General features: G+C 41.8%; 1 protein-coding gene and 1 long non-coding RNA gene across 2 annotated transcripts; one reads left to right on the plus strand and one right to left on the minus strand.

Annotated features, from left to right (window-relative positions):
* Positions 1 to 602: 602 nt before the first annotated feature.
* gpr119 (G protein-coupled receptor 119) lies at positions 603 to 3,988 on the minus strand. Its single transcript, XM_084730409.1, has 2 exons — positions 2,897 to 3,988; positions 603 to 1,383 (listed from the first exon to the last, which is right to left on the minus strand). The coding sequence occupies exons 1-2, from the start codon at positions 3,474 to 3,476 to the stop codon at positions 701 to 703; spliced, it is 1,263 nt and encodes a 420-aa protein (XP_084586535.1). The 5' UTR covers positions 3,477 to 3,988; the 3' UTR covers positions 603 to 700.
* Positions 3,989 to 6,091: 2,103 nt separating this feature from the next.
* Positions 6,092 to 10,176, plus strand: LOC146319439 (uncharacterized). Its single transcript, XR_014771572.1, has 3 exons — positions 6,092 to 6,342; positions 8,376 to 8,492; positions 8,815 to 10,176. It is a non-coding gene; the product is annotated as an uncharacterized LOC146319439 (long non-coding RNA).
* The last annotated feature ends 1,069 nt before the right edge of the window (positions 10,177 to 11,245 follow it).

Here is an 11,245-nt window from a genome sequence, read left to right on the forward strand (position 1 = left end):
TCAGGGTCAAAGATGTAGAACACACTCAGTCACTCATTTCCAGGTCAAATTATTTACACTTTTGGATCGATGACTCAGAGGTGGTTGATTGTTGAGTCTCATTCTCAGGTCGTGAAATACTTTGCGAATAAAACTCAATAATCAATTACCTCACTGACCTTTCCTGCGATTGGCCAAGGTCTCCTGGAGACAAAGCCAAGAGGAGGAGCAGAAGTCTTGTTTTCTCTCAGACTACCTCCAGATCTGGTCAAGCAAGTCACATCACATTCTGATCAGGTAGCATTGAAACTTTGCATGCATGAATGCATTAATATACATTTTTTCCTTATCTGGATTATCTGGATACAGATCACACTTCAGTATCAGGTGTAAATGTAACGATAGTTGACAGAATACCTCGTCATTGGACCACGATTAAAATGGAAAGATATGCCAGTTAACAAAATATTACGTGTATGTGGATGGATTATTTTCACCACATTGTTGTGTCCTCAGAGACTTGTTCTCTTTATGAAATAAGAAATATAGGGGTAAATATTGGTCTTAGACCTGTGTATTGATCAGAGTTGTCATTAAAGGTTTGGGTTGGCCACAGAAGATTTCAAACTGGGCGGAGGAATTTTTAAGTTGGCTGATTTGGAATATCCCAATGACAGTCTGTTCCGCCATGTTTTTGTTGTCTCAGTTTCTCTGTTTTTTTTCACAGGTTGGTGATGGCAGATAGCGGCACAGTGTGAGCTTTGTTGTTGCTTATGATTGGTCGCAATAATGAAGGGTTTAGGTTATCTCCAGTCATGACACTAGTTTGAGTCAGCACATTTGGCAGTTCACCTCTTTCGATGACAGCTGATGGTCCGGCGGCCGACGACCTGCCTGTACAGCATGAAAACATGGCTGCCAACTGCAGCCGCACCTCCCTCTGCCAGAAGGCATACACCAGAGGGTTGATCAGTGAGTTGGACAGTCCCAGCAGCCACAGATAATTCTCCAACACGCCTGTGAGCTCGCAGGTTTTACACAGAAGGTGCACAATGCACGCCACAAAGAAGGGGCACCAGAGGATCAAGAAGCAGCCCACGAGCACCGCCACTGTCCTCAGGGCTTTGACGTGGCTCCAGTAGCTCCTCAGCTGCTGATGCTGATGATGATCGTGATGCTGATGGCCATGGTGGTCAGCCGTCCTGGAACCGGCTTGTCTAACTTGGCAGATCTGCTTCTGGTGGCTGCAGGCGATCTTCAGGATGTCCAGGTAGATGTAAACGAACATGGAGAGCACAGGGAAGAAACAGGTGCTGAACAACACGATCATGCCCACCTGGTGAATGACGGAGAAGAAGGCACAGAAGCCGTTGTAGACGTCTGTCTGCAGCTGCCGCACCATGACTGGGGAGCAGAAGACATAGGTTATTGGAAACTACTGATACACACTCAGATGGTCAAGAAAACAATCCTCAAAAAGTCTCATCAGTTTACCACAAAAACAAAAAATTCTTCCAATGTTTCCACTTTTGAAAAAGTTGCCAAGTCAAGGTGTCCGGTGCCTGTGTAAGGAGTCAGTTTTGGTGATTGCATCATCAGGACCCTTGTAGGGAAATCACATTATGGTCAGTGGCCTCTTTTAGTATTATTTATATTTTATACATATATTATATTATTTAATTCTTATAAACACTGTATGTTATTTTAAATAATTTTATTTAAATTTCATTAAAATGATCAGAATCCACATTTTGTTTTGTATGCACTGAGAGTGAAACACCCTCTTGATGTATATGCGCAGTACGTTTGGTCCGTACCAGGGTTTAAGTTACAGCTTTCACATCAGCCCAAATACTGTTCTGGGGTCTGTTTTAACCATTGTAACAAGTTAGACGTGAAAGCATCCTTACTCTAAATGGAACCATAATTTGCAAGTGAACATCAAGTTGCACTGAGGATGACTTGAAACTAGTATTTGAGACCATAAACCCATGAAATTCTTTACTGTGGTCATACAACTATACAACTGGACTTCTTTTTGCAGTCAGGGGTGTTGCCCCCTGCTGGTCATTAGAAAAAAAAAAATACAGGTTTAAGGTACTTCTACATTAGCTTCACTTTTCAGACCCAGAAACTTCATCCACAGTTTATGCAGTCTATGGTTCTGCAAATGCACTGCATCACAACATCCACACCCCTCAATAATTTCAGTGAGACCACTGCAGTGGGACAGGACAAAATAAAACACAGGATCGTCTGGGAAAATGTTGAACCTGTTTCAACTTCTGCAGCAACACTCTTCACTGTCATCTGTTGAAGTATGTGAAAGCACACATTCCTGGTAGATAATTCTGTTGTGTACAGTTGGGATGGAGGTTATCATAATGGCCACAGGTAAATCTGTCCTATAAACCTTCAGACTTGAGGGAATATGACTCAAACTTGACTTCCCAGACATTTTCTCAGAAGAAACTTTTGCAAGACATGCTGCAACAACACAGCTCCTTGCATTTTTTAAATGCATTAGTGCACATTTAGACAGAATCACATATTACAGAGCAATTGCCAGTGATCTCATGGCTGTGGGAAATGCCGGAGAAAAGTTAAAACGGAGTCAACTTGGAGAAATGTAACCCTGTGGTGGCTAATTGTATAAGCTGTGATCAGGCTCTCTGTGCAGTCAGCCTGAAATATCTCAGAAGCCAGGGGTCATCCATGCAGAGTTCATGGACCAAATGATGACACTTAGTTCCAGTTATGTCCTTGCATGGTTTATTTTGAGCTAACCTCTTCAGTGCCTGATTGTGTCTGAATACAGCCTTGCTATTTCTGTCTGAACGCCAGATCTGTAAGCTAACACAGCATAAATTCATTCAAAATAAAATTAATGAATCATTTGTATGTTTTTAATTCTCACCTGGCAAGAATCCCACAGTGAGTGAGCTGATCCACAGAGCCAGCAGGGACGCGGCTGCTGTCCCCTTCCCAGCCAGCTGGGAGTAGCGCAGGGGCATCTTGATGGCCGCGTAACGGTCGAGTGAGATCAAGAACATGGACATGATGGACGCCGTGCAGGGCGACATCACGAAAGCCATCCGCATCAAACATCGGGTCTTACCCTGAGCAGGGGGCGTGGCGTTTGTAGTAGGGTCAGCAGTCACGTGGCGGTACTGGTGGCTCTGAGTGATGTTGTTGTTGCTGTTGTTGTTGAAGTCCTCTGATGCCAGACCGGTGATGGCCACACCCACCAGGGCGTCGGCCAGCGCCAAGTTGAGGACGAAGCACCAGCTCTGGCTGCTCTTCTTGAGGAGCAGCCTAAGTAGAGCAACTGCCACCAGCAGGTTGGTGGAGATGATGAGGCACGAGGCGACGCTCAGGATCCAACCCATCACCCGAGGCCGCACGTCGCTCTGGGTGCTCTGCCCGTTTGAGGCCATACAGTCAGGAGTCACGCTCACAGAGGAGTCAGCGCTCGCAGGTCCACACAAATATGACATGATGATGATTAAAACCCAAAGATCCAAAGGTGAAATTTATTTAAGTGAATGTGCAGTTGAGATGGGCTGACATTTCCACACTGTTGTTCATCTTTAACCCAAAATCTGGCTCTTGTAGTCAATCACCATCAGAAAAAATAAAAATTTGCACATATTTGCAAACACAAAATAGGTTTACACTTTAAGAAATGTTAAGACTCTAAAATATTGTAAAAACTGTAAACTGAAATATCAAATATACCAAGAAGTTGCTCCAGAAGCTAAACACTTGTCAGACTGGTTTGATCGCCACGAGAAGAATCTTGTCAGTCAATATTGTCCTGTTGCATTAATCCAGTTTTGTTTCCATGGCGACCCATTAAAAGTTTAAGAAAGTTAATCTCCATCCGATCTCGCTGCTCTCATCAGTGTCCTAAAAATCCCCTCAACAAATAAAACCCCTTCAACACTCTCACAGCTTTATCAGCAGGTCTGGGTTGTCTCCTCCCCTCACACACACACACACACACACACACACAAAGTAGACACACATACACACACACACATACATACCCTTCCGCTGCTCATCTGTTGTTGCCTCTCTGGGATTGACCCTTGTCCCAGCCGCCTGTCTGATGGCTCTCTGCCAGGAAGGAAGATCTTTTCTTTTTTTTAATTTTACAGTTTTTTTTTATGATATTCAGCTATGATTGTTGTCACTACAACAACAACCAAGCTGGCAACCTGCACACTGAAAATGGCAGGTTAGCACCTGGCAATGGTACAAAGGTAGCAGCAGTTACCTATATTCTTGAGAACTGGGACAAAGCCATTTTAGCCATTTTAATGCCCCCCAAATGTTCCGCCCAAACAAGTTCTCCCTGACACTATTGTGCAGGGACACCGTCGCTGCATCATGGGCTTGACACCACCCAAGATAATTCTGATCAATTTTTAAAAAACGTTAGTTCTGATTCACCGAAGTCATGCAAAATTTGTCAGGTTTGGTCCTTTACGTGGCAAGCATTAATACTTAAGTGTGACAGCATCTGAACACCATGTGCACTCAAGCAATCTGTGTGCTCGGCAGGTTGCAGTTTTAATGTACATGAGTGTTCTGCAGTGCAATAACATACAGGAACACAATGTTATAATGGAGTTAAGTGAGTGCAAGTTTACTAAAGTTCATTCAGTGAGGTATAACAGAGGCAGCTACTGTCAGAGCTGAATGGGCTTAGTTAAACTCTAACCCTGCTGGCTGCTGTCCTGCTGTGGCCCCAGAGTCCCCCTAGGAGAGACATCTGGCACTGTGGGACCATTTTCCACTAAGATTCACACACAAATAGATTTGACTAATGATGCATTCTTTGTGCACACACTCAAAACATCACCTGGCATCACACCAGCTATAGTCTGTGAGAAAATCCCAATGACCTTTTTGTTTCTTCTGTTGAAGAAAATGTCTATTAATCATGTCAAAGTCTCAAGGAAACAGTTCGCTTCACTTGCTTCTGTAAGTCAGCATGTTTCCAGCTGAAACAGGATACTGGCGTTGGACACAACTCGAGGTCAAAATAATGCAACAAATGTCCTCAGAATGAGCCAGTCTCAATTTAATACTGATGCCTCTGTACAACCAGCATGAGCAAATAAATCAGCAGGAAGACTGGCTATTTCTATATTCTTAATGCCTGCCATTGGGTCAGATTCTCCTTGAAATTAGATTAGATTATTTACGTCATGTTGACCAGAAGAGCCTGTGTTTACATTTTCCCAGGCAAACTTACAGTGAGAACTACACTAGCCACTTAAAAAGACGCAGCAGGACATTTTTCTTTAGATAATTCTATTTTTGACATTACATATATTGTAGTTATTGCAGAGGAAATACTACCACTTTCATGAAAGAACCCAAAATACACGACCACCACTTATGTCCCTTTCCCTTTTAAATTTTATTTAACAAAGGGGACTGTTAAAACTATATGACATATTATTACTTTGCATTTTTATTTCACCTTCTGTTAGACAGAGGTGTGTTTTTGTGGAATTGTGTGCTCAGTAAGTTTTATTTTTCATTTCACTCTGATATTATTTTTGCTACTTTAAAAAAACAATCTCACCACAGAATTAATTAATGTTTATTAGTTACTCCTTATCCACTTATCTGCCAACAATTAAAATCAATAAAAAAAGTGCATCAAGTATTTCTCACATATGTTGATGGAAACAGCAGCTGTGGTCATGTTTAGACACTGATGTTAGCATATAGCTTAAAGCACAGCTGTGTGGCCTCATTGACCTGCTACTTGGACAATGTGTACTGCAAAACATAATTTCTAATTAAATAAAAGAGTTAAACATGATTGGACCTTGGTAGAAACTTTGTTAGTCAAGCCTGACTGTTTAACAGTGTTTCCACAAATACATCCTCAAACCCCAACACCATGACCCCAGTCAGCCCGGAGCAGCAGAGCCCGGTTTTGACCGAGTTCAGAGCAACCTGAGAGGAAAGATCCTCTTTTTTATCACCTCCCACCCCCCTCCCTCCCCCCTCCTCCTCCCTCCCGACAAGCCAAAATAGCTCCAACAGACACACAATGTAGGAATGTTATTCACCCCTGCTAGACCTTTCAGGACGTTTCAAAACAAAGTGTGGGTCAGCAGTAATTGTGCCCAGTGCCCGGCAGCGCCCAGGGAGCCGAGATCCTGTTTACACCTCTGCCAACGCCATCCTCCAACCGCTGTGACAGATTCTTGTACCTCCACCTGGGCCTGGGACCTGTTCCGAAGGAGCTGCTGAGACTTTTCAAACCAGAGCGAGGAAGTTTCCAGTTTTGGAAGATCAGTCCATCGGGAAAGATTCTTTCTGGACAGGATTGTTAAGGTGATGATGGTGAAATCATGTGAGTGATGTTTTCAGGGTGATGTGTGGCGTTCAGCAGGAGCGGGGAGTTAGCTGCTGCTTCCCAGGGTTGTTACACATCAGTGTGGCCTGCAGCAGAGTTACAGTTATGTCAGAGGTCTTGGGTTGTCCCTGATTTGTGACAAGAACTAAACTGACAAGAACAGAATATTAAATTTGTTTTACTGACATTTCATGATGTTACAGATTTCATTCTTTTACTCCCTCACTTCGGTTTTGTTCTTGTCACACAGTGAGGAGTGCTATAAAAATAAACTGTTAAACTTGTAGAAATGAGTTTTTAGAAAATGATTCTGTTTCCTTTGATCATTTCCCATTCATTTTAATGAACTGTAAGACTAGTTATGTGCTCTGGAATGTAAATTTAGCAACATTTCAGGTTATCTTTTCCCCTCTGAGTAGATTATAAATTTATAAACCAGGCGCATCATTAGAGGAAATTGTTCTAACCACTTTTCTGTCTTAAGTTAAATTTTAAAGATAGAAAAATCCTATCTTCTGACTACATAAGCAATTCCTACGCTGCGTCACAATCACTATTGCTGCATTCAGGACACTTTAGAAAAAATTACAATGGAACACCTCACAAAGTCAGAGGTACTACTTCTTAACTTGGGACAAATCCATCTAGCCTTCATGACGATGCCACGGCGTGTTTGATGTCACACAACAATGGCAAAATATGTCGCCAATGTTATTAATTGCTGCTGCAAAAAAAAAAAAAAGAAAAGTATAATGATGCCTCTTACCTCACACAGGAGGCTACACTGCCAAGGTCTCAAGTGAGCGTATACTTACCGAAGAAACTCAAAGTTTATCATGTTCGTCATGTTCAGCCATGTTTTTTTGTTTACTTTTGGCTTTGTACACCTGGAATAAGTTGGAAATTCTGACCTGACATTTGTCTTGAACACAGAATGATATACTCAAAATGAGTGCTATCACTCAACATACTTGAGTAAATAAACAGTAGCATGAATCTTTTGGGATGCACTGCTCTGTGCTTATCACGTTGCTTCCTGGGAGCCTCCTTGGCTTCCTCATTACTGCATTGTATTGTGGGATATTTAGGTCAGCACAATGTTTGGGTACTGTAACCTTGTGTACTGTTGGATTCATACTAAGGTTATGGACATACTATAAAATCTCACACTGTTTTAGCCTTTTAAATACACTGCCTGGCCAAAAATAGTCACCATCTGGATTTAACTTAGGAAACAGGTAAGAGCCTTCATTGGATAATTACTGCAGTGATTAAATATGTTTCAGCTGGTAACAAGTTATTTAACACTAACTGATGCAGTGAGTAGCTTCTCATTTCTTAAACAACCATGTCAGAAGACATATCCTGTGGTCGAGGAAAAAATGTTCCTCTGTTTCAAAAGGGCCAAATTATTGACCTGCATCAAGCAAAGAAAACAACTAATGAGATTGATGAAACTACTAAAATTGTGTTAAGAACTGTCCAACACATTATTAAAACCTGGAAGGAGAGTGATGAAACATCATCTTTTTCCATCAATGGATTTTTTCCTTCCCTAATGGCACGGACATATTCCAAGATGACAGTGTCAGGATTCATCAGGCTCAAACAGTGAAAGAGTGGTTCAGGGAGCATGAGACATCATTTTCACACATGGATTGTCCTCCACAGAGTCCAGACCCAGTCTTAAACCCACAGAGAATCTTTGGGATGTGCTGGAGAAGACTTCACGCAGCGGTCCGACTCTCCTATCATCAATACAAGATCTTGGCAAAAAATTAATGCAAATCTGGACAGAAATACATGATATGACATTGCACAAGCTTATTGAAATGATGCCATGGTGAATGCATGCCATAATCAAAGCTAAAGCGGTTTAACTTCGTTGAATTAGAGTGTGTGACTTTTTTTGGCCAGGCAGTGTACTGTACATTTCCAGTTCATGGCGTGTGTGTGTGTGTGTGTGTGTGTGCAGACAATTTGAAAGTGATCGCTTTTGTGTTTCTGTCAGACTGAAGATGTCGTTAAAGAAACGGCTGCTGTCCATGTTGTTGTGCTGTGTTTACTGCATGGCCTCGCTGTTCTGCCTCCACCCAAACCGCAACAACTGCTTCTCTCTCGGAGCTCGGTGAGTCTGTGTGTGTGTGTGTGTTAGTGTGTTATCTATACATAAGAATTATCCATCTGTCGAATTCATACTACAAACGAAAAAGGAGCAGCATGTAACCACAACATTTTACACATATCATAATGTACCTTTCTCATAGACTTGTCAGACACTGGCGTAACTAATGATTTTCCATTCAAGAGTTCCTGTGCCAGGACCCCTCTGTTGTGCATGCTCAATCACTCATGTCTTTTTGGCACAGCTGCCCCTTTAGCCCTCCCTTCAGTATTTTTCCTTTTCCATCTGTTCACTCCTCTCCTGTCCTTGTTTTCCCTTCCATCAGGAATCTGGTGTCAGTCGTCCAGCAGCTTTACCAGCGTGTCATTCGACTGCTACGCACCACTCTCTGATCCACGGCGTGTTTAAACCAATAACTGCGGACCTGTCCTGCCACTGTGGCCACTGTGGCTGTTGTCCAGCATGCCCTCCAGAGGTGCATCGCCAGTTAAAAAGAATAAGAAACAGAAGAAGAGGAGTGGTGACACTCCACTCTTGAACTGTGAGGTTTCCACCAACTGCCCTGATGTGTTCACCAGTGCAATTCTTTGATGAAGAGGAGGCGAGGAGTATCTGAAAATGTTTATTTTTTTACTGAAGTAGATTTAAACAGTGTGTGTGTGTGTGTGTCTGCTGTGTGAGATGTGAGTGAGGTGAAAAGGACAGTCGTCTTTTAAATGCTTTGTGAGGGCTCAATGCGAGCTTGGTTGCTTTGATGTTTACTACAACAGCAGAAGAATGAAGCTTGTAGGCTTCTAACCAGAAATGAACACGCTGGCAGTGTTGTTGTAATTTGTAAAGGTTGAAATCTTCTTCCCTTCATTAACAGCCACCACCAAGCTGCACTTGAGCAAGGCAGAAAGTTTTCAGTGGGTGGGGCGGCATTGAAGCTGGCAGTTGCACCTGTGGTGTGAGTGTGAAGCTTGAAATAAATACATCAGAGGTCTTCACAGGTCTAAAATTTCAGAAAACCAACCCAAAGATAACATGCAAAAAGGACCTATGGATTATCTGATCAAAATGCAGTCAGACCAAATGAACCCAAATAGAGAGGGAGTATTAACATTTGGCAAGCAGTAGTTGGAAAGCAACAAACGTCATTTTTCCATGAAACAAGATATGATCAGAGCTGACAGCGAGTCCTCTGGAGCCTTGTTCAAACTGCCAGCAAAGAAACACATGAAATTCGATTTTTACAAATCAGATCTAAGTCACATTTTGTGGTGGTTTTAATTCAATTTGTGTTTCTACAGATGCATCTCAGTGTCAATGCTCTGGTCACTTTTGCATCTTTTCCAATGTGACACACGATGATGACGTCAAATTCATAGTGAAAGACGTGCATCACAGTGGCTGAGCATCACACTTGCAATCCTCTGTTGCTGAGTTTGTCTGGTGCAACGGAGGATGTCTGCACCCTGACTTGACAGCGTGACTGTTTGGAGGTGAGATGATGGATCTTTCTGATGCTTCATCTTTGAAAAGCTGCGTCATCAGCATACATAGTTACTGACGCCTACCTTCATTTTGTTTGGTTTTGGTGAGGACAGTCTCACATCCATTGCATTGGTGTCGGAAAAGATGGGGAGTCCAGGAAAAATCAACACATTTGGTCGTATCAGGTTAGAGATCACGTGAAGGTTAAAAAGCTGCTAGAATATGTTTGTAAAATTGAGAACAGAGGGGTGAACGTGCAGAGGCTGATTCACACTTAGGGGAAAAATAATAAAGAGTGTGCCATATTTAAAGTCAGAGACAGATGTCACATTAACAACAAATCAAAGTTGTAAGAAGGAAGTTGTTGTGAAAGAAGTGATTACAGAAAATGATGTGAGAAGAAGATGATGTACTTTTGAGCGTGGCTGTGAGTGTCAGTGTGACTGTGGTGACAACTTTACTTTTTCACACTTTTATATGAACTGAGTGAATGTAACACTCCCTCCTAAAAAGGTGGTTTTTTTTGGTCCAGATGTTTGCTTGAATAAATTAAGTTTAGAAAAATCATGTGGCTGTTGAACAGTGGTGACTGAACGCTGGGATGTGACAGGTGTCTGTTGAGGTGATGTGACTGACAACTTTAACTTTAGGTTGTATTTCTCACTGCCGTGGGTTCCTAAACAGGATGTAGGGACATACTGCAGCTGTGTCGGGATATCTTCACTAAATACCATTATTTAAATATAATGTACACAAATCAACTCCAAAATTCTCTCCAATAAAACAAAATCAATTTAATAAAAGGCCTATGTGTCACTTTTCATTTGTACAATATCTATCTATCTATCTATCTATCTATCTATCTATCTATCTATCTATCTATCTATCTATCTATCTATCTACATGGTTATAAAGGCTGATGTGACAGCCCAGAAGGAAGGACTATATAGGAGTATGTGCAGGATTTTACAGACGGATCAAAAGAAGGCAGTCTTTTGGGTTATGATGCATTCAAACTATGCAATACTCTGGTATACATTGGCGTTAGAGTCCTGCACAGTAGTGCATTTACATTGTAATATTTCTACAACATACTACATGTTTAATGTAATCTGTTTAATGTAAACTTCTTGTTCTGACAACTTTTTACTTTTACTTCCTACATTTTAAAACAAATGTCTGTACTTTATTGTCCCTACATTGTCAAAACAGGCCCGTTACTTTAATTTCAATACATTTGAGGGGGACTAATGATTATTATTTTTATTTTGCAGAGATGT

This window comes from Lutjanus erythropterus, chromosome 11 (genome assembly GCF_056507025.1).
Source record: "Lutjanus erythropterus isolate fLutEry1 chromosome 11, fLutEry1.hap2, whole genome shotgun sequence".
In the NCBI taxonomy this organism is placed as follows: domain Eukaryota; kingdom Metazoa; phylum Chordata; class Actinopteri; order Lutjaniformes; family Lutjanidae; genus Lutjanus; species Lutjanus erythropterus.

Coding starts and splice junctions, on each gene's coding strand:
- gpr119 (XM_084730409.1), bottom strand. CDS start 3,476: ATGTCATATTTGTGTGGACCTGCGAGCGCTGACTCCTCTGTGAGCGTG. Junction 1,384..2,896: donor CACTGTGGGATTCTTGCCAG/GTGAGAATTAAA, acceptor TCTGCTCCCCAG/TCATGGTGCGGCAGCTGCAG.